Source organism: Anabas testudineus, chromosome 7 (assembly GCF_900324465.2).
Source record: "Anabas testudineus chromosome 7, fAnaTes1.2, whole genome shotgun sequence".
NCBI classification, from domain to species: domain Eukaryota; kingdom Metazoa; phylum Chordata; class Actinopteri; order Anabantiformes; family Anabantidae; genus Anabas; species Anabas testudineus.
In genome coordinates, this window is record NC_046616.1 from 10048645 (window position 1) to 10072200 (window position 23556).

Here is a 23556-nt window from a genome sequence, read left to right on the forward strand (position 1 = left end):
GCAGAGCTTGAGAACCGTGGAGTGTTAAAGGCTTTCACAATCATCGGCGCTCGCCCTTGCTCTGTTAAGTGCACCTTCCTGATCAATAGACTAGTCATTTTCAGTTTCTGCTGCAGAGAGCAATCTTTAAACATGACATTATTTATTCCATATAATGGGCCTTCAGATGTACATCGAGTGAAAAGATCCAGGGTTCTTGTACAGCTATACTTCTACTGTAGGACAGTACTGGTATTTATAGTAGTTCAAGGATGTTGGCAACACCAAGTGTAAACACACTAATAAATACTTAACATGATTCAGATAGTAATGCAGTGTACTGCTGGCTAAAATGAACATAAGAATGATTTTATTATTAAGGAATCAATCAAGTGTATAAAGCAGGACATGTCGCAGTTGACAGGTTTTTTGTAACTGTTAAAAATTAAATACACAAAAGATCAGATGAGATTTTTTGTGTTATTTTAGGCACATCATATGTGTTAATACTCTTGACTTAGATACAGATCAGATCACATTTTATGACAAATTAATGCAGAAAACCATGAAATTCCAAAAGGTTCACATACTTTGTCTTGCCACTGTATGTGCAGGGTGTAGTTCCCTTTCAGTGGGACAGAACTGGATATGGAAACATGATTAGTTTTGTTCAGTAATATGTTTACTACTGTGTAAACTTCAGCAACTTCTGCAAACAAACATGTTTTTCTGAAACCAATCTGTGTGTGCAAAAACACAAACTGCATAACAAGAATAATATATTTTAATTATTTTAGGTAAACACTTGATAAGGCATGACTGTCCATGAATTATCACAGTCCAAACAGACGTAGGATACTGTTTCTTTTCATTGTTTTATTTCCTACTACTAACTAATCACAATTTCCATACCATCACTGTTTCACTGTGAGAGAGAGGGAGCTCTTTTCACCACAGGCAGCATTCAGAACTGTATTCCTATAATGAAATGTTTTCAATTTATTCCTTACAAGATAAGCTGTCATTTTCAATTTGCTTAACATACAAGTCCTACAGCTAGAGGAGTAATATTATGCATCTCACACGACAATTGAATTTTTGTGTGGCCCAAAAAAAAATCTGATTGCAAGTAGCAGATAAAGAGTAGGCAAAGCAATTTTATATATTCCTGCTGGATGTTGCATGTTGCATGAATGGAAAATCCTTGGGCATTTCATTGAGTGCAGAACTCTTGACCACATCGTCTTTAAGAATCACAAGTATTTGTCCTTGTTTGTGGCATCAAAGCCATCACTGCAAATAACATTCAGCCTGATCAAGCTATCATTACTGTGAGGCAACACAAACATAAAATATGAATAAGGTAATTGAAAATGTGACTTTCTGCCTTTGATCTGTGAGAATCGCTTTCGGTTTCAAACAACACACTGAAGCCGTGAACTTGGTTGAAACTAGTTTTGAGAATACTGAAGTAAAAGAGTAAAAGCCGTGATACTCTCCAGCTCTTTCCAACAGTAGATGAAGACACTTTGAAGCAAATTGCCCAATTTCCATTCTCATTTGTCACACTCCGGGATTAAGCTGGGCCACAGTAACCCATCACCATAGTAGCAAGCCTGTCTGGCTGGTCGTCATTGGAGCAGGGCCTATTAGACGGGCCTGGTGGAGTCAGTGGAAGGGTTGAGAGGGCAGATGGGACCAAGGTGATGTATTATGCATGGGTAAAAAGCATGCTCTGGAGGGCCAGCTGAGGCCCCAGTTGGAGAGAGGCATGACCCAGCCAGAGCCATCACACACTCACTTCTCTGCAGCACCTCCCCCTAGTCCTCGGAGACTGCAGGCAGCCTGTGCTCTTCCATGACCCTAGGCACAGGTCCAGTATTACGTTGGCTAATATATGTGGAAGTCGGCCCTTTGTGTGGAATTATTCATTTTGCAAGACAGATATTTGATTCAATACAACTGACTCACTCAATCTGCACTTGCTAAAAATCTCCTGTACTAATTGTTTTTTTGGTGCCACTGCAAGCAGTGAAACAAGCTGTACACAACTTTAACAAAAACTGAACAGCAATCATAGCAAGTGAACACCTTCAGGCGTCCTGTCGAATCAGTAATTAGAAAAACCCCATTCCCCAAGTTCAGGAGTGAAAGTATAGTTTGAGGTTGTGTGGCAAAGGAAACACTGAAGGAATCAATGGAAGAATGGACTCCACTAAAGCAACGTCTGTATCTGATACAGACACTGAATGGAAAGTGAAACTGAGAAGGATTATGACCCAAAGTATACCTCAAACTTCACCATGAACTCGTTCAAGAAACACAAGCTGACACGTGGAACAGGCCTTACAGTCCCCTGACTGAAACCTTTACAACTACGCCATATTCAGCTGCATAAAACTGTATACAGGCCTTTATGTTCCACTGTGATCACCAGTTTGGTGCTAACTTGCTTGTCTGCAGCTTGCTGCTGGGCAGGTAGTAAACAGTGGGTTAATCAGAGCTTTTTTTACTTGAAGAAAAGCAGCTCACTGGAAACAAGGATGAGGAGAGCAATGGGACTGAGACAGTAAGTACAGGGAAAACAAGTGGGATCTGAAAGCTGCTACAAATGTTCCACAGAGCTCAAGGTAACTGGATTCTGAGTTGAGCTGTAGTTCCCTATGGAATTATCACCAACAGCGTCGTCTTTCACATTATTATTTGACATTTAGTTAAAAAAATACTGACTGGTGCAGTTTTAAGTCTGCAGTACGTTACGGAAAAGCAAAGTTTGAAGTGTAGCAATGCTAGAAATATCGAGCTGCTGTGTTCAGTAATATTACAACTGGTTCACTTTTACTTTTTCTACAAGTCCACTGTGTTTATGTTGCCGCTCTGCTTTTTGTGTGTGATTGCCAGATGTGTCTGCAGCTCTCCGCTGACGATTAGAGCAGAGTGGAGGTCAGAGGGAGTCAGACGCATCTTATTTATACAGCGTATCCACTCAGTCAATGTCAAAGTCACCTTTACTGGCCTCCAAACTGGGTCCATGTCCCCTATGTGCCTGAACTCTCTCTTTCACTCCCCCTACTGCTTTCAACTGATGAGTGACAGCTCAGCTAATGTAGTCACAGCCGGGTAAAGCACAGGGAATGGGAGTTAGAGGAAGGGTCAGTGGCAAAGCTCAGCAGCCAGTCTTCTCCCAGCTTGACTGCAGGATACACACCAGATGGGCCTTTGGAGGAAAAGGAAGATCTGCATGGAGCAGCTCTATAGTATGTTGTCTCTTGAAGGACAATGGTAGTATTTGATTTTAATGATAGGTCATGGCATTGTAGATTATATTGCATGAGATAGACATTTGATAAAGAGAGTATCTGCAACAAGGAAGAGATTAATAAATAGCTTTAAATTGTGCACTACAATAGAATTTATATCACTATAACTGGTGTGGAGATCAGGTCCGTTGGCATCTTTGTTCATATTCATCTCATATTTTAGCCGGGTTAATGTTTTCTGTTCTTGTCCTCACTGGATCTGACCAAAACCACACGCATTGGACTTTGCCGTGTTAAAAATGAAAAGAACAATGTAGGAAAAAAAAAGCACTGGAGTAAATTATCACGACAGAGCGGGCTGTGTTGTTTTAGGGGGAGTTTAAAAGATCAAGTGATAAAGCTAAAAGGAGAAAGGCTTGTCACTCAGCAGTCACTTAACCAGTCTCCACGTGTCTCCTGTCCCCAGTGGGAAAGTGGATTTTTCTTGGACTTGAATCATTAATCATGTGTTTTTGCTTCATAGACAGAAAATTAAAGAGACAAAAAGGCTAGTGTCTGGATAAATGACAACTATTCATAAGCAGCCAGCATACACTTAGAGCAACACTGTTGTAAGTTTGAGTTCATGACCATCGTAGTTCAACATCTGTCATACTGTAGCTCGTGCAGCAAATGCTTGAGCACAAATTAATTTGGACTCGTGCGAGAGAATACAGATCACACAAATTAACACAAGCATATGTGTATTAAATCACAACCAGCTCAATTACGCTCTTGACGTTGCCACTTCAGCTGGCTGCGTCCTCCCTCCGCTAATTGGAGCTCATAGGAATCCAGCCTCTCACTGCCTCCTCTCTCTGCTCTTCCCTCAAAAAGGTCACGCGAAATCATCGGCAAGAACAGCAGCAAAACATGAGAGAGACAGAGTTCGGCAATTTAAGATGCCAGAGCTGGCAGTCAACAAACATCAATCCTCAATCATTCTCGCAGCTGCTCACTTGGATGATTAATGCCCCAGAAATTCATTTTTGAGGACACTGAGGTCATCTTTGAATAAGAGGATGTGGAGGAAGATTTAGGTGAGGAGGGGAGTGGGGTGGAGTGGAGCAAGATAAAATAAATTAAGTTTGAATACTTTCTAACACTTAGTAGATCCGTCACTGCACTGAGGAAATTTAGGCGGCAATGGACTGATGGAGGAAACTTAACCTTGTTGCTGCTCTGCTATTACACACAGTCAATATTTTCATTTCATCTGAGCCCCTTTGGTGGAGCAGCTCAGAAATAACATTCTGTGTCTTCACAAACAATTTGCACTGGTACAAAATGAAGCATGAAGCATACTCCCACACCACAAGTCTGCGAGGTATCGGCACAAGCTTTCCTTTGTTGTGTTTAACAAATTCAGACATCCTTTTGTTCACCAACATCTCACTATCTCGTAATTTATCAGGTGGATGTAAATGCGTTTCATCTTATCACTCTAGACAATCTCACTGCATTTTACATAGGTCTGCAAAAAAATATCTTTCAAACTAATGGTGCCTTGAGCATTTTTTTATTATTTACTTAGCAATTAAATTATTTTATCTGCAAAAGAGATAGAGCGAGAGAATTATACTAAAAATGTCTTTAAGTGTCTTGTTTTGTCAGAACAAAAGTCTAAAATGCAAAAGCATTCAATTTACAGTGATGTGAAAAAAAAAAAGACAAATTCACATTAGAGACGCTGGAACGTGACTTAAATTACTAATCAATTATCTAGACAAAAAAACTGGTTCATTCATGTTTTGTTTTTGTGGCCAGTCACGTTGTAAAGTACTGGAAGCAACAGAGGAAGCAACAAAATCCAATTTAGTTTCCTAAATATTATTTTCATGTTTGCTGTATGAATGTCTGTGTCCCTCTGGCTCAGCACCCGGATGGTGTCATATCTGCGGAGCTGGACCCTCCAACATCACCCACTTTGTCAGCCTCTGTCTTTGACCCCATCTACCTTCCTTTTTCCTTGTACCTGAGCATCCACAAGGAGGTGCCTCATCAGGGTCATGGACTTCTGCAGGGTCTCCTTCTCAGGGGGAATAAAGACATGTTCCTCTTGCTCCAGGGACTTGGGTCCAGTCACCATGAAGCTGGCAATCTGGTCATTCAGGCTGTTCAGAGACTGCACAGCTAGAAGGAGACAAAAATACACAAATCATCACAAACGGACTGTGAACAACAGGCCCTGTGGTCAGTGTGCTTTTTGACTTAGAATAATATCAGTGTACGTCTTCACTAGTCTCAAACTATTCCTACTGATCATCCAGGAAAAAGATGATATCATGAAAGGCAATTAAACCTCACAAATATAGTTTTATTTGAAGTCTATATTTGATGGCCATCACACTCACACACACTTTCTTCCTTTGACTAGTAGGATAACACAGTGGAAGATCCGTTTCCTACAGTCAGACTGTCACTGACTTTCTGTGTTAACGCCCTCTCTGGTCCAGATTGTTCCATGTTCCTGAGAGCCATCCTGTTTTTGTTTCCTTGTTCTTGCCCTTGTGTATGCCTGGCAAACCTCTCCTTCCAGGTTTCCTCTCCAGCTAAGCTCCCACGTTAAAAACTATGCACCCCTACTGTATTTCCTTCTTCACACACACACTAACAGACTTCCTCAAACATCTTCCACTTACGACGAATCCCCTTTAGTCTTTGAAAGGTCACCACAACTATTTCCAAGGCCACCCACATGGTGGAAATGTTGGATAAATGAAAGAGTTTGAGAAAAGCAATTTCCATTTCTGTGTCTTTTTAGCTTACAGTAAGTATCTTTTGTAATTTTCATGAGCTGTAGCACTAACCCCTAATGCCTCATTACCCATCTTTCCAACATTAAAACTTAGACCTCCAGCTTTGTCAATTATAGGCGGAGGTGGAGGTGCAGTGATCAAATATTGGCCTTCTGTGCAGAAGTCTTCTTATACAGACAGTGAGAAATTAAATCTCTGCCTTAATCATGCAGTGGCTCATTGCTGCCAAATAAAGAAATCCAACCCGATAAAACCACACGATGAGGGGTCATTTTAGGCCAAGAATCTGCATAGGGTCTTTTCAGGATGCAAATATAAAGCCTCTTTCACACATAAAATCCCACGCCAAAAGAAGAAAGGGCATAGATTAATGTGTTACATAACCAAGAATTCTTTCACCGTGGCTGACATTTCCAAGCAAACAAGCGCTGAGCACGAAATTTGACAAGTTGGCACCGAGGGCGGCAAAGATAAGAAGTGAACGAGGGGGCTAAAGAGGAAGATTGTGTCCCCTTGAGGTGAAGAGCGGAGCAGACATCGCATGTTTAAATATGTGAGTGGGTTAGTTGTCGCCTGAGTTCACAGACACTGGCCAGCCCAGCTTCTCGAAGCACGTGCAGATGGACTGCAGTACATTTTCAAGTGAGTATGTGTCTGTTCGGTCCCATTTATCATTATTTATTATTTAGTTTTAGCTGACTTGAAGGCAAAATGCCACATTCTGCTTATTTCTCATCCAAATGGAAAGAACACGTGGGCACGTTAGAAATTACACATACAGCCTCCTCATGTCTGTCAGTGGAGCTGTGGCAGAGGCAAATTCAAACGCTTACTCTTAGTGCCCTCTACTGGATGAACAACACATGTGCAGATCCTTTTCATTTACAAGTTTATATCTCTGAAAAAACACAAAACCGAGCAAACAGTAGTTCTGTGAGCACCCAGAGATTTGACACATACAGATTTGATGCTAAACAAAGAAGAAGAAGGAAATAAAAAGAAGAATGTCACAATGTAAAGTCTGGCCCCAGCTGTGGTGATAGTGGAGCGCTACTGTGCACATTTTTATGAGCTTGTTCTGTCATTTGCACTTTAGATAACCAAGACACTTCGTGGCAAATAAATAGATAAATAGGGAGTTGATATAAATGTGGTGGGACAAATGATACAGTTCAATAGCACCACAAACTATATCCTGAATAATAACAATGATAGTAATAATAAGAAGCATGTGCAAACTTTATAAAGCAAATCTCATCATACTCTATATGCTGTATTTTCCTAAACAATACGAGTTATAATAATTAAATTATTTAATCCCAATTCAAGAAGCAGCAGCATTCACAGCCTGGACTGATTCTTCAGGTCAGGCCAATAACTAAATGTACAGTGCAGCACAAAACTCTAACAGGCTATAAACTGATATTGTTGACATTAAACATTTATGATGTAAACTTTGTTACTTTCACATATTCTGTGTTAGAAAAGCGACCTAATACATCACTGTGACAGGCGGGGTAAGGCTGTGACATGGCTGCTAAGCATAACAATGCAAAATACACCGAACTACAGGAACAGTCTGTGTCTTCATCTGAAAACCGAAATAGAGAACACCTACAGCTTGCCTTCAGCAAATCTGAAAAAGGTGCACATGTATGCAGGTGGGAAGGAAAAAGGAAGCTGAGATTGTTGTGTTTAAACTACACTAGGTGCAAAGATTATTTGAATTAAATTGCCATTTCACATCAGCCTTTGTTTCTCTTCTCTCCTCCTCATTTATATTTTTGTCTCTCGATACAAAGCATGACTTAAATACCCTCCTACAGAGAAGGATAATCACTGCACACAGGTAGATAAAGACACCCCATCCATTATTTATCTGGTCAGGAGGAAAAAAACAGGGGTCATAAAATCACTACAAATGAAAAATGTTTAACTGAATGAATGCAGGAAACCTAAGAGGATAAGGTGCAGTAGTCAGGCTGAAGTTGAGATAAAAGGGACTTATTTCAGGGGAATTGTTCGCAGCACACATGAAATGTTGGAGTAATACTGAGAAATATGGAGAGTGATGAGCTGAAATCCATTTCTGGATTCTGGGGTATTCTGAGGTCAGACTTGCATTTACTGCTCTGCACCGAGCAGCACGAGCTGGTACGCAGCCTAGTTTTTCTTTTCTGAGAGGTGTGTGGCATGAACCAGTACTGTAATCATCACCACTGAGCTTAACAATGAATCACTCAGTTGTCCGTGTGTGTGTTTGTTCATTTGTCAGATCCCTTTCTCCACAGGTGGCCTAAGGCAAAATCTGTCACCGACCGACAATGCAGTTTCTTTGTCCCCTCCCTAAGCAGTTCCACAGTCATTCACACCGTGTTTCACGTGGTCCCAGGGACACACATGAATCCCAGGTGGAACAACAGCTGCAGGTTGTTAAGTGTTAAGTCTTTCAGTCCAGTCAGACAGAAATGATGAAGAAGTCAAACGTCTTTGAGAACTTATAGCAAGTTCAGCTGCCATTGAACTGCACCTTTGGGACAACTACGCCCTGCAGGACTGAGAATCTTCACAGACGTCTAACCCGGTGCTTTCTCCTTTTATGCAAAGTGCTTTGAGGCTTATTATGAAAGGCCATAAAAAAACATTAACTTAAAGTTCAATTCCTCAGCTTCATCAGTGAGACTGGGCGATAATTTCACACTTTGAAACTGTGAAATCAAAATTACAGCCTTTTTTCATCGGGTTCCTTTTTGATAGTTATCATACAGTGTTTCGATTTGAATAGGACCAGTTCACTATTGGAAAACTATTTCAGCCAGGGAATAATCTTGTGTTCATAATGGAGAAACTAATTCAGTTTATGTTTAATGAAAAGCTCTGCGTGTGACTTCGAGTGTGCACAATTAAGCACAGTGTTAGGTGATGCACTTGGAACAGATGGGTAATTATAGATGTAAAGATAAAACTAATGAAATTCTGCATTCAAGTATGCGCAAGATCATAAATAGGCATCATTAACATTACAATTACAAAGATATTTTAGTGAACGATAAATTACTGATAGGCTCTAACAAGCAGGTAGATTTTTTTCAGGTGTGAAGGTATAAAAGGGGTTTTATCCATTAAAGCACAGACAAACAAAAGAGACAATTCAAGCAGGTAAATATTAAGGACAATGTTTATGTTTATGAACTTTAGAAAATGTTATGGCAAAGATTTCAATCAATAATATAGAATAGAATAATACTTTAAAAAATCGTTTCTGAGTAAATTATCTGTTTAGGTAGTGGTGCTACACAGCGCTGCCCTCTATTGATAATAAAACAGCAGTGGCCGACTCATCCTACTACAGTCCAATAGTCTACTGTTGTTTACACCACTGCCATTGAGTTTAGTAACGCTGCAAGTAGTTTTCATTTGTTTCAGGTTTCATCTCATGAAAACTGAAACAATCCCTATATTACCATCATGTTTGTTAATGTGAAAATACAGTGTTTGCTCTGACTGAAATGTGTTGTACACATGCACAGTAATGTCTTCAGAATTCATCTATATTGCCTCGGAAGGACGGTTTCAGCGTATTGTATCAATATAAGGGGACGTTATTACTGTTTGACTCGTGATGTGTGTGCAGATGATGTTTGAAGTGCTTTCAGAAGTGGCTGTGTGGGTTTGCACTGCTGATGCTGGTGAGGGATATGAAGGCGGATTATCTAAAGCAACCAAATACCTTCACAGATAACTAGGCACATGTGCATGCACAAATTGGAAAAGATTCCGTCTTTCAAGGTGATGCGTGAATCCCAGTCATTCAGTGAAGCAAAAATCTCCTCATGGACCGCTGATTATGCAGGGTTCTCGCATTCCTTCCTTTTATGTTCAGGCTTTCGATATCGAAAACTGTGGTCCGAAGACAGTGTGTGTGTGTGTTATGTGACGAAGAGGATGAATCTGTGTGAGACAATCCTGTAACATATCCTAGAATTTCAGGATATCTTAATAATAAGTGATTCTCTCCACCAACCCTGGGGACCTCAGCCGGATTGAGCATTGCAGAAGTATCAATAATATTAATGTATAATGGAAAACTGAATCTCATGTTTTTTGGTTTTCAACAGATTTGATTAAAAAAAAGATGGATCAAAAAATCTTTTGGGCTCTAGGAAATTAAAAAGCACATTTACACAACACAAACAAATTAGAGAAAATAATCAGCAAACGCACATTATGTGACCCAACTTCCAACCTTCAGTCACCACACAAGACTCGCTCTCTTTACAATAAAGAGGGCGAGATGGTGCAAACAATGAACACCCACTATTCATTTGGCGAAGACGAAACCTCGGGGGTTCTGTGTCTGTGAAGTAGAGAGCAGCAAGCAGAACTCTCATCAGTGCAGAGTTCATTAAACTCCAATAATCGTATCTGTTACAGTTGTAATGGGCGAAATAAAGGGGGAGAAGCACAAATGGGGATGTGGCTTCCTGGAGGTGGTTAGCTGTGCCAGCTTGAAATGTTTTTTAAATATGTGTGTGTGTGTGTGTGTGTGTGTGTGTGTGTGTGTGTGTGTGTGTGTGTGTGTGTGTGTGTGTGTGTGTGTGTGTGTGTATCTGTCCATTTCCCCCCTCCAGCAGAGAATACATCCCCCTCAAATTCTGACTTGTGTTTCTGCTGAGCTCTACGCAGCTGAAGTGCTCCTCTTCTCTCTGCCCTCATTCCTGTGTTTTTCTGCTGCAGTTGTAACAGCTTCAGTAGTTGAATGGATTACAGACCGGCTTGAGCGCGCGCTCTATTCCAGCACAAGCGGCAGAATAATAGAAATAAAACAGCATCTGATGTCTGAGCAGAAAGGGACAATATAATTAGACTAATGTTGTGTGTGCATTAATGTCATCGTCTAATAATGAAGCCTCATGAACACTGTCGGCTCACAGACTCAGGGGGATCTTCAGTTAAAAGGAAAGACCTCATGTCTAAATGCTTTGTAGTCTGTGGTTGATTTTGGTCACAGCCGACACAAAGCTCTGCACAAACAGGAAGGATTCAACACACAGCGCCCTCTGCCCAAGTCTACATGAGATTAAACTGTTATGTCAACTCAATACTATGTGGCTTTGATGCGTTGAGAACATTTTGCGGAGTCTTTTTCATACGTACTGGGTGGTCTGAGAGAGCGCTGTTTGTGTGCGTTTCTGATCTACAAGAACTGTCTTTGTAAATACTGTCAAGCGTGGATCTAGGCCAAGTATCTAGAGGCTGATGAGTCTCTGCTTGTTTCTGATTCAGAAACAGACTTTCATTTGTTTGTTGAATCGTGAATTAAAATATGCATAGCAGGATCAGCACCTTCAACGCAAGTTCAAAGTTGAACCGAGAACTCTTTGAACATCTCACGTCCACGAGGCAGGATCTTTTTTTTTTTTTTTTTTTAAAGGCGCCACTGTGAACGCCGTGTGCATTTTAAAGACAAAAATGCACTCGCTGTGAGATGTTTTCAAAAGCTCTCTAAAAGGATTATGCACTTTCTCTGAACTCACGGATGAACAGTTAATGGCTAATGCTGAGTGCATTAGCAAAAATATTATGGCAAATGAAAAGGAATGCCAGGAGTATGACAGGAGGAACTGGCCTTAATTTATTAAGGTTTTTGGATAAATAAACAAACAACCTCTTCCCATGTATCACACAACCTCTCAACGTTCACAATGTTAATATCACTGAGGGTGTTTTTGGTGATACAGGTGATGGTCAGCGAAGATGATGCTGTGAACCATGGCTGCCGGTAACACGAGCAGATACCGCGGCTTGTCCAGCTACACTCGAGAAGTCTTTATACCAGCACCAGGAGAGCGGATTGGGTGTATGAATCACACTTGACAAGGCTATTTTCTTTCACTGTCATCCCTGCTGATTTGGCTGTGGGGGCTGGAAGCTGCTGCCAAAACATAAACAAGAGGGATTACATTGATAATGACAGCCTTCTGTTAGAGTTTAGCATTTAGGTTAGAAATGAATGTTGCATTTCATCGGAGAACTTCTACGTAATAAAACCACTTCTGTGGACGTGTGTTAAATTGTTTCAGGGCACCAAAAACTCATCGAACAGGTGTGTTATACTGTTAGATCTTGGACTAACTTGGATAGTTGACTACATTATGTTTTCCCATTAGAAAAATGTATAATATATTCTTTTCTAACATTGTTTTCTTTCTCATATTGTCCCAGAACTCAGACTCAAAGCTTGCAGCTGAGCCACCGCTGACTGGTTAATTGTTCAGACATGGCAGATCTTTGGGGTCAGTTCAGTCTAAGAGCTCGGTGTGGTTTTTGTACCCCGCTGTGCTGTGCGGTCTTCACACCTCAGCTAGAGTGTGATTACTCCCTTGGGGCGATGGGGTATCTGATAATAACAGCTGAAGGTGAGATTTTAAGCCTCTACACACATCCAGGGAATGAAACACACACACACCTAACCTTGGTTATATAATATACACAGTAGACTTCATCATGTCTTTCTGTGACAATTAGCCCCGACTTGACATTTTATGTTGGAGGATTTAATTGATGGCAGCATAAATGTGCCGTTCACTGTGTCTTTCTCACATTGGAGAGAGATTAGTAATTCAGTATCTGAACTGCATTTGTGTTCATTACCTGAAGCAACAATCCTCATTCCTTCATTAGCCTTTTTGTTCACACAGTTAAACTCGACTTGTTGACTATGTGCACTGAAAGAAAAATAAGACTTTCTTGTCTTAACAACCTTTGTTCAAGTTGTCGGCTTCTTCTTCTTTTCACTCATTGTTTTTTAATCAAACTATTGATGAGGTGAGTTTCTGGGCAACACTCTGTTCAAAGAAGAACTTTATGTTCTATCTATAACATTTGTATCTTATACACATCACACACTATTAGAAATGTCTGTATGTGGATCTACTACATACGTAACGTACATACTGTACAAAACAAAAAGTAAAAGTTACTTGTGGCCAAAGACTGTTCTGAAAGTGCTCAGACAACTATTTACAGATGTGTGGTTGGATATTTTCTTGAATAATAATTTACTGCTATTACTGCACAAATTAACAACTAAAGTCCTCATGTTCTCAAAGTCACAGCAGGAGCTGTTTTCATACCTCCAAAGTACACTTGTCGGATAATCCCGTATGTGTTTGGGATTAAAGTCTAAGCTCTTATCACTCATCAACGATCGCTCGTCTCACAGAGGAAAGCTTGGCGCAGATGAACTGTCTAGATAGGAGAGCTCAGATGCCTGAAGTTAGGATTTAGACACAGAAAAGTGAAGGATTAGAGACTAGGATTGACATGACTGGCAGACGCATCACATGTTCCTACTGACATCATCCACCTGTCGCTGCAGATTAAAGCATCAGAAGAAAAAAGACCATGAGGGGAAAAAAAACATGCATGTGTCTCCTCAAGACCAAAGAACCTGAAAACACGTCTGAAACAATCACAACTGTGAACATAATCAATTTTCAGAGATAAACGAGGATAACAGTTGACTTACAGAGAACCCAAAGGCAAATAATATGGCATGACTGCCTATGATAACTCAAATAGAGTCAAGTTTAATTTGAATCCTTTAGTTCAAATGAAAGCACAGAGTAAAAATGTGGCATCCCAATGCATCATCCTTTTTTGGGGGTCAAAATGAAAGCTCAAGATTGTAATTAGATTATTTGAGAGAACAGCTGTCTGCAAAAGAAAACTTTTTATCAGGCCAAAACATGAAACTGAGTTACATCCACAGTACAGTAAGTGGAAATGTATTTGAAAACAGAAGAAAAGGAAAAGGTTAGAAAACAAAATATAAAAATATAATATATAATATAAATTGTTCAGTCCGTGGCCGAGGTAGAGAGTGGTTGAGGCTGCTGCCACTGGTGCCTGACAGTAATCTAACATCCTGCCCTCCAGCCCTGTGGGGTGCATCACTGCTAGCTGACACAATAATTGCAAAACCACTGAGATCCAACACATAGTTTGGACGTCAGTTGCCCACTGACAGCAACAAAAATCCTGTGTTATAGTGTATGTGGCAACGTGAGTGCTGCTTGTATCAGCAGCACAATGTGACTAAAGCGTAATGTAGCACACCACATTAATTCAGTGACTTCAACTACTTAATGGCCATGTGCGATGAAAAAAAATAATCACTCCTACTCAAAAGCCAAAAATTTCAATTATCAGCAAAAACTGGACAAAAAAAAAAAAAACCTCACATTTATTAAAATGATTATGTAACCCATAATCATTCAGAGAGCACAGCAGTTTTCACTCAGCTGCTTTCATCTGTGCACTTTGTCAGTCTGACTCTAAAAAACTATCATTTATTCCTTAACAAATGTGGGGCTGCTTGATTACTTAGTGATTATCTCAAAAGTAATGTAATGAAAATAAAGAGGAAAGTTTCCTCTCATCTCAAAAAGTCTTTCGTGCAAACAGATGAAAGCAAAACACAACAAATTGTTGCATTCCCATGTGTAAAGAAGCAACAAATAAAACAACCCCATACCAACTAAAACTATTAATCTCCACAATTGGTCTGATCTATCCAATATGAAATTCCTGCTGTTTGACAACAAAAACATAAATATCTCGTATCTTGCACAAAAACAGAAGGTTGCATTCACGCAGAAGTTTTTTACCTGCGTGCAGCAGTAGAAGATCATTAGTAAAATAGAATCAGCTGCAGGGGAACATCAAAGGGTCTGTGCACACCTGTGACTCTCACACCATACATCTGTTGGTGTCTGATGAATCATTATAAAATGATGTATTCTCCATCTAAACTCAGCTGCCTGTCACCTCTGTCAGAGGTGAATTATGACAAATGGCGCTCATTCATTTTGGCAATTAGTGAAACTCTGATCACCGAGTTCCACAAACTGTTGAACCGTCAATAATAAACTGTGTGGTAGAAGCACCATCTGATTCACCTTGAAGCAGGTCTAACAAACGTCACAATACAAACTCCCATCATGAGAAGTTGTTGTCAACGTGGACAACAGGCAGGCTATTCAGTAGAAACAACAAATCCAACTCCCCAAACAACCACTGTAAATCAGATTATACTAGATTAGCTAAGTTCTGGATACCTGTAGGTTAATCAGAGGTGTGTCCAGACTCACCTCAATCCTATCTGACTTTCCAGTGCTGTAAGTGAACATGTATGATCTAAATATATCCTGTAAAATATTATTTACAAAACAATCCTGTCAGTCTCCACCAACGATGGCTTGGTCAGGTCGTTGTCCTTCAATCAGATTTTTTTGTTTCTTCTTTTTTACTTTTAATAATCTGTATTTATTAGAGTGCCACCATGTGGCCTGCATAATATCAGCATTTAATGGGCATATTTAGGAGCTCACCCAGAATAAAAATACCATTTAGTAATAATATTTAAAGAAACAAATAAATAACTACATGAAGAGATATATTTCCCCAATTTTTCAATATTTCTGTGGAACACTAATAATTTATTTATGTGCTAGAAAGCAAACGGATCAAACACAGACTCTTTCATCTATATAGAAAAAATATATAACACACACTGTGTTGACAGAAACTTGTCATTATTCAGCTTTTTTTATTGTCATAGTTTGACAAAATCTTGTTTTTACAGGAGCAACTAATTCTGATGCAACCTGGGCACAAAATGTAGAAAAATACTTGACTGCACTTGACATGCATTCTTGTCTATTAACAAAACATTCAACACTAGATGGCACGGGGTGGTGCAGCAAGTAGAGAAAAGCTCATTGCTAATGAAACACTTGAATTGAGACATCTGTCTCAGGCTCCAAGCACAGATACCATTTACTGTAATGCCCTTGAAGATATGTTATGACTTTACTGCAGATGGTTCCACTTTCTGCAGTACAATATTGTCACAAGGTCAAAGACATTTTCTCTTCATTGCCTTCATTACACTGTAGATAAAAATCTACAGGCTAAAGGTCTTTATATCTCTTGTTAATGTTGACTCCTGAGGTGAAGAACAACACAGAATAAAACGCCACAACGATTTTAAACATGTAATATGTATTCAGAACTACCCCTACTTTGTGACAGTGTGTGCTGTCACACTAACTTTGTATTAGAAAGGCATAGAATAGAAGTGAGGACAAATAGGACAAGGCAGAGGAGATGCAGAGACAGAGCCTGTTGACCCCAACACTGTTTTCAATCAGGCGCCTGTGACAGCGTGCTCATTCATCTGAAGGTTAATGGAAGCTAGCGACGTCCAATTCTAAGCTCGGGAACAGGTAGGAGGGGGAGCATTGTAAATTTTTCAGAGTGTGCCAGGTGTCCCATGGTACGCTGCTTAAACTCAAATGTCTGCCTTGACAGCACATTTCCTCTGTGAGAAGTTTTGAATCAAATACTTCCCAGAACAACTTGACACAAAGTGTTTTGCTGCAGAAATATCGGAACAGTTTCGAGCACCCACCATCTGCATAGCTAAAATCCAAAATACACATATGCTGTTTGTAATAGCAATAATTTGCAAAGTTCATAGTCCTCTGCATGAGTGTCTTAGTGAACAGAGTGCAAGGTTTTATATTTGCATGTGATTGTGCCCTGCAGGGATTTCGATTTATGGCTGATCTGTATTCATCTGTGACTGACCTGTCAGTATTAGGTATGGACATAAAGTTTTTTTTCTTGTGACATAGACTTCTCCTTTTGTCATTAAATCACTGTTAATCCAGATGTTTCTAAACCAGAGATCCACTGAGGTGGAAATGGGCTCCCAAGACAAATGCCTACACACAATGTCTGCCACAGTTTTACCTGTGTGTTGCTGTAATAATAATTCTGCAGCAAAGCCACAGTGAAAACATTAAATCCTTACTAACTACTGTACCAAAGCAGGGTATTCAGTGTTGTTTATGCTCTTTTCTGACATGCATTAAAAAACTGCATATTATATTAACGCAGAGTTTTCACTGAGAATGTTTAAGAAAGACACAATATACAGAATATACTATAGATCAAAGTAGTCATGAAATATTCCTCAGGAATAGCAAAACCTCAAGGTACTGGGTGTATAAGGTAAGCAAAGTCAACTAGGCACAGCACTAATTTGTTTAATGGTAATGGTGGATGTGCTAATTATCGCAACAGGCAACAAAATTTCAGTCCCCTGAAGAGCCACTGCATGCTCCATGTTGCTTAAACTCTACAACATCCACTGCAAACTACAAACTCTAGCAAAAGAGCGGTGCCCTCCAGAACCCTGAAGTGTGTTTTTGACATTAATCAGGAGTCATGGTGTTTCTGGTGTAGTGAATTCTGTGGGGTAAATATAAATTTAACTGAGTGTTAATGTGTCTCCAGCAACTTTATTTCTTCAAAAATGGGCCAGATCCATGACCATTTCACATGAAAAAAGTGAAATGTTACCTTACAGGGAGTACACACAGACACATGCCTTGCAACGTGACTGCTTCTACATGATTAGCAACACCAGGAGCATGAAGCTAATCTCTTACTGCAGGAAAGCCCAATGGGTAAGGAGGTGTGAGGAATCTGTGAGTGCGCTGGAACCATTACACAAGTGGAAGAAGGAGAGAAATTAATCACTTCAAAGAAGACCAAAATGTGTTCTACACCTGCAGTGGTCACGTATTAAAACTTCAAATCACGCAGAGAGCAGAGCAGAGATTTACCAGTGGTTAGTGAAGTATTAAGAGAATACTCAGGGGTAAAGCAACGAAACAGAATCCAATGTTGACTGTTAAACTGAACTCATATATTCTCCTCCAGTGTTTACACTGTTTCTGAAAATCATAATGTCATTGTGGTTTTATTGGAAATGTAGCCTTGATTAAAATGGCATTAAGTTGTCAAATTCTAATTAGAAACAATTAACAATGTCAAGACTGACTAATTCTACCCAGATCTCTTTATACTGTTAATTGCAATTAATACATGAGAATGAACTTTACTCTCATTTCTCTCAAAAAGCTGTTATTTTACTAAATTATAGGGAACCTTTAAAAAGCTAATTGCATAAGTGTGTCACTGCAGCTTTAAAAATGACATGAATGACAAATAAATAAACACACAGAAGACAGAAAGGCAGAAATAGTAAAACAAAATAGTGTTCTCCATTAATCATTTTACATGCAGCTTTATTTTCAGACTATTTTCAGACAGACAGCGGTTGATATTTGGAATGTGGGCCAAGAAACAATGGCAGACAGGAGAAATCAGGACACTTTTGTTCCAGCTGAGTAACAGCCAGGAGTTGCATTTTGCAAAAAAATCTCAGGTCCTGATGAAGTGGCGCTATTAATCCACAATCCTATCAACAGTCTACAGGTATAATTATATAATCTTCAGCTTTTGAGCAGTAAACTTTGCTGAGAATTGTCTTTGATCCTCAAGAAAAACAAGATATTATTGTGTTTATTGTACATTGTAAAGTGAATTTTTTTCAGCACAATTATACACGATTGGTAGAGATTATGCTCGATCTAGACTAACCTTGAAAAGTCATAGACATAGACAGATATCAACCTTCCCCAAATACTTTAACTAGTTCAGAGCAAGGAAACTAAGTTGTCACGCTCCCTCGACAAACGGGAACAGTGGCTGCCAAGGGATTTATGACAACACATCACAACACTGAACAGAGAACACATCACACTCCACAGTGGGGAGCAAGAGAATTGTAGCAGGATCATTCACCTGGCACTGCCACGTGAACGTGATGCATGAGAAAAGAAAAAAAAAAAAAATCTGTCAAGTGTTTATCCTGCCAGGGTACCACCAGAAGGTAGTTAATATTCAACTCTTTGGGCATGTGCAAGACTCATGTAATGGATTTTTTTCTGCACAATTCAGGCAGGCCTTTGCATATAGCTGAGGGACTTCTGATCCAATGATGGGTGACAGCCAAAGATAACAAAAAAAAAAATCCCCTTATAATTACTGTTCTCATATTGCAAGCCAATGCTACTGTGGATTAGTCTTCCAGCAGTATGTAAGGTTGTTGCTAAAAATAGGAAGGGAAAAAAAACACAACACCCCCCATCTCTTACTCCCACAATTTGCAGCTTGCTCACTTTCTTGCCCCCATTGCCTCACCTCCCTCTTCTCTCCTTCCATCTCCCCTTCACTTCCCTCTCTCATACATCCGAAATCGCAGACATGCAGCACAGGCTGGCTTCAAAGAGCATAGATAACTTCAGGAGTGCAAGACTGACTGCAATTCACCACAACACATGCAATGATAATGTCATTTTCACAAGCAGAGAGTGGCATTTTGGTTGAATGCAGCCAGCTCTGTCACCTACGCTGCGGCTGATAAGGGGGCATTTGAGGAGAGTCGCTGTGAACGAGGACCACAGTTTGACTTCAAGTTGTCTTTAAGTTAAGTTTGAATGCGGGAAAGCAACGGAGAAGGTAAAAACACCCCCGGGCATATGTAAAATAAATGTGCAACAAAGACAGAACATTCAGTGTGAATTGCTTTTCAGTGCGTGATACTCCAAAGGCAAATTGCAGAAAAAAAGCTCGATGTGCCTCCAAACATTTAACACTAGCGGTCACGTCTTTTCCAATGATTTTCTGCTTACACTAACAAGGCTGTTGCCTCAAAACAGCAGCCAAAAAGGAAATTATTTGTTGGTGAATAATAAAATTAGACAAGGTAGAGCTTATCTCAGTCCCCAAACAAAAGCTCAAGGTCCTGCCTCACATGACAATAGAAGCAGACAAAGGACAAAAATCAATTTCTGTGCCACAGTAGGAGATCTGCCCGGCAGATACAAGAACGTACATGCAATCATGTGAATCTGCAAAAAAAAAAACCTGTGAGAAATCACAACTCACTATGTTTCATATCAGGTCAGTCATGGCCAAAGGGTGCCATTTTCAGTTTCAGGAATTTTATGTGACACCTTGTAACAGAACACCTAAGGCTCACTTTGTCATGCTGTGAGATTTGATCCTGGAAAAAAAAAAAAAAAACGCAGTCACAGCAACTCAAAGCTCGGGCGTACAGTTCGCACAGAAGCATGTAACATATAAGGATACAACTGTACATATATGCACCCACATACGCAGAGTTTGAATGGCAGCTGTGGGTGTCTGGCACCCATGTTGCCTGGGATTCTTTCAGGTTGATTAAAAATTCCCATGAAGTACATAAGCATAATTATGAGCACACAAACATCATCTATTTTTCATTGCTAGTTTCACTCAGCAGCCTCAGACATATTTGCAAAGATGATATCTACAAAATTCATTTGTAGGGTTGGTGCAACAGCATTTGGTGCAGAATTACTGCATTTTTTATTATTTAGTTATTCACACCTTTAAGCATCATTTAACTTGTGTGAATATAAGTTATCTTCTAGTCAAACTGTTGTGTGCAGTAATTCTAGACGGCTGCATTTTCTTCTGTCTTTTTTTTTTTTGTATTAATTTTTTTTTTTTCTATTGCTCGTTCTGTCAAATACATCAAAGGATGGTACCCATGTGTATAAAAGGAGAGGTCTTCTCGTGCAAATCCACTTGCAGACAGACACACACGTTTTCAAACCTGACATCTCTCTTGGGCATAAAGGGAGCATCACAGTCTATCAGCGTCAACGCATCATTGTGTCAAACAGAAAAACACTTTTTTACGGGTCTCTCGTCTCTCTCTTATATATTCTATAATGTTTTAAAATAAAAATATGCAGTGTAAAGCAAGTTTTACATTGTGTTATCACAACAAGGGATACTCCTTACATAATGTACCATGATTAAATTGTTGCACCAGAAAAGCTTTTTGAACTACTACTATTACCTGCAGGTTAATGTTATAAGTGGGACACACATTTTCAGCATTTTCAACTGTTGCCTCACTACCAGCCATGATTTTGCACTACAGTCCTGCACTAACTTCTTGACTAAGTACTGTCAACAACCTGCTTTAATCAGAGTTTCTGATGTTTGCTCTGTTTAGCAGTCAAACACACATTAATTAATTTAAAGTCAATCAGAATCACACACACTAAATAAAACTTTGCTGCTTTGACATTTTGCAGATGTTAACACTCACTGGCTTTCATTAGCTGACCCTGACGCCCAAACACCTGGGAGAAAGGGCTTCGGCTGCAGGTGAGCATCTCCTCCATGGCTGAGCTCCTCCGGGAGGGGAAAGGTCCTGTTCAGAAGGGGAGAGTGCGCTGAGGGTCAGCCTCTGAGAGCGGAGAAGGTCGGCTGTTGCACTGGTGCAATCCTCTCACTTGCTCAACTGACTGCTTATTTGCCTTTGAAGCCACCTCACGACTTCTCCTGTGCCTTTTCTCGGGGCTGTAATTCGCTTATTGCAGCTACCTCCCCACTGACTGCAGATCAGTCCTCTGCGCCGTCGCCTCAGATGCTGTCAGAGTTGCAGCTGCTCCTCAACTGATGCGAGATCTGTGTTGGGTTGCGCTCAGTCTGCTCATTAGTGCTCCAGAGCGGCGTTGCTTCAGACAGAGAGCACAGCAAACATAGCATGAACAAAGAGAGAGAGAGAGAGAGAGAGAGAGAGGGAGGGAGAAAGCGATGAGAAGAAGCCCACTGCAGAGAGAAGACAGATTCTCTCCTCTGTCAAAAGTGAGAATAGACATGACTGTGTGTACAGCCACTTCTAACATTACAGTGTAGCTGCTTCACTTTAAAGTGACACTGCTGCTTGTGGTTACAGGCTGTGTGGTTTACCATTTCTCTTTTATGTCTTTAAGATGAGCATGGTAACATCTGTCTTTGGCAGAAGACTCAAACCAGTTTGGCTAATTCACAGTCAGCTGTCTGATGTATATGTGCTGCAAGCAAATACCTCAATGTGTCCCAGGGTTTGGTCACTCACTGCTAAAGAGGACTTGTTAGGCAGGAGCTAAACACAGATATAAAAAAGAAAGAGGGTGAATGCCACCTATTGTGACATTGTTGACCAGTTGCACAGAAAGGTGGACTGGGATGAGGGAAGTAGTCATGGAAAAATGTCGATCTCATACCTGTGATTCTATCAGTTTAATTAGGTTTCTATTTATATTCTTCTCCTCTCATTGGTCTGTTATATGTGTTTACTGCCTGAATCCAGGATCCTTCAGGATAACAAATAATAATAACAGAAAAGTTATTTTCAACTCCTCCATCCTTTACCCCCTTTACTTTCCTACATGAGGATTATTTTCCAAATATAGATAGAGAAGACAAAACCCACATCTCGCTCTCTTATTCACACGCAGTCAGGTATACGCGGGCTGTGTGCACCACTTTGCTTGCACAGGCACAAAAAAAATAACACATTTGCAAGTCTCTCTCTTTAAAAGCAAGAAACAGATTCTGAAGAGAAAACTCAGCCACTGACAGGAAAATCTCTTTCAAACTAAAGGGGATGGTGGATCATTAAAAATGGATCTGCATCCTTTATTAATGTCCTCATTTCCATGTCTCTTCAGTCACCCCACGTGAACAGCAAGCGCAGAGGCAAGCAGAGAATAGTACAAAAGTATTTTATCCCTATATCCTGTTGGTATTATTATTTCCACCCAGCGCTGCTTGCAGGAGGCTTGGTTATCTTTATAATGCCGGAGATGCGTTCGTCTGCCTTTTGAACTCGACATAAGTTGTTGGAGGCAGAAAATTTGCTGTATTGTGAGATCTCCAAGCCTACAGTGTTTAAATATTTGAATTGTATTCAGCTAGACTACCTCCACAGAGATTAGGAGTCTGCTTTTCATGGGAGATCTGGCCAAAAATTCTGACACCAAAATAAAAATGAACACAGGAAAGGTTGAAAAAGTTGATTAAAGACAGTGACATCCCAGTGATTCGGCCCTGAAACACATCACTGTCACGTCAGCCGGAGCCTGCAGTGCCAGAGGTGGTGTGGCTCAGTCCTCTCATGCGCCTTTACCTGAAACCCTGTGATCTTGACATGTCCCTGTCATCATTTCACGCACTGCACATGTTAAACCTAATCTGCAACTCCAGATGACACAATACATCATTCACACTGTCCCCATAATCTTTGTCTTTATACAAAACAGGTGCAAGACGGAGCTACAATTCACAGTTTGTCTCACACTGTGTTGAATTCGCGATTCAAAGAATCGTACTGGTGTCAGTTCAGTATCAAACTTTCAGTAAGGATGATGAAATTAATGAGAAGCAGATCAAAGGTTTCTCCCCGGACTTCTGGGATGGATGTTTTTGTTTTTGACCATCTCTGATTATGTGTCCTCACTTCTCATCATAACTTCCTGTGAGAATTCAACATGGCCCTGGGCTAAAATTTTTAAGCCGTGTTGAGCATACAAATGCAGCCTTGCAGTTTGAAGTTATTGCTGAGCTTGTGAGCTCTGGGAGATCCTGCACCTCAGGGCTGTGGTTTGTCACTATACACTGGCACAACTCCTCTAACAAAAAAATCATCTGCCAGTCGCTGCAGCTTAATCCACCTGAAGGCTGATCCCTTATTCCCACAGAGTGTAATTGGACTT

At 40.2% G+C, this 23556-nt stretch overlaps 1 protein-coding gene across 1 annotated transcript in view; it reads right to left on the minus strand.

Moving 5' to 3' along the window:
* The window catches only part of LOC113167575 (kazrin), a 125596-nt gene extending 104341 nt beyond the window's left edge, over positions 1-21255 (minus strand). Inside the window, exons 1-2 of the mRNA XM_026368318.1 lie at positions 21123-21255; positions 5254-5411 (exon numbers count right to left, since the gene is read on the minus strand). Of these exons, the coding sequence (XP_026224103.1) occupies positions 5254-5411; positions 21123-21198 (234 nt within the window). The 5' untranslated portion in view covers positions 21199-21255. The remainder of the gene's footprint in view (positions 1-5253; positions 5412-21122) is intronic.
* Between the last annotated feature and the right edge of the window lie 2301 nt (positions 21256-23556).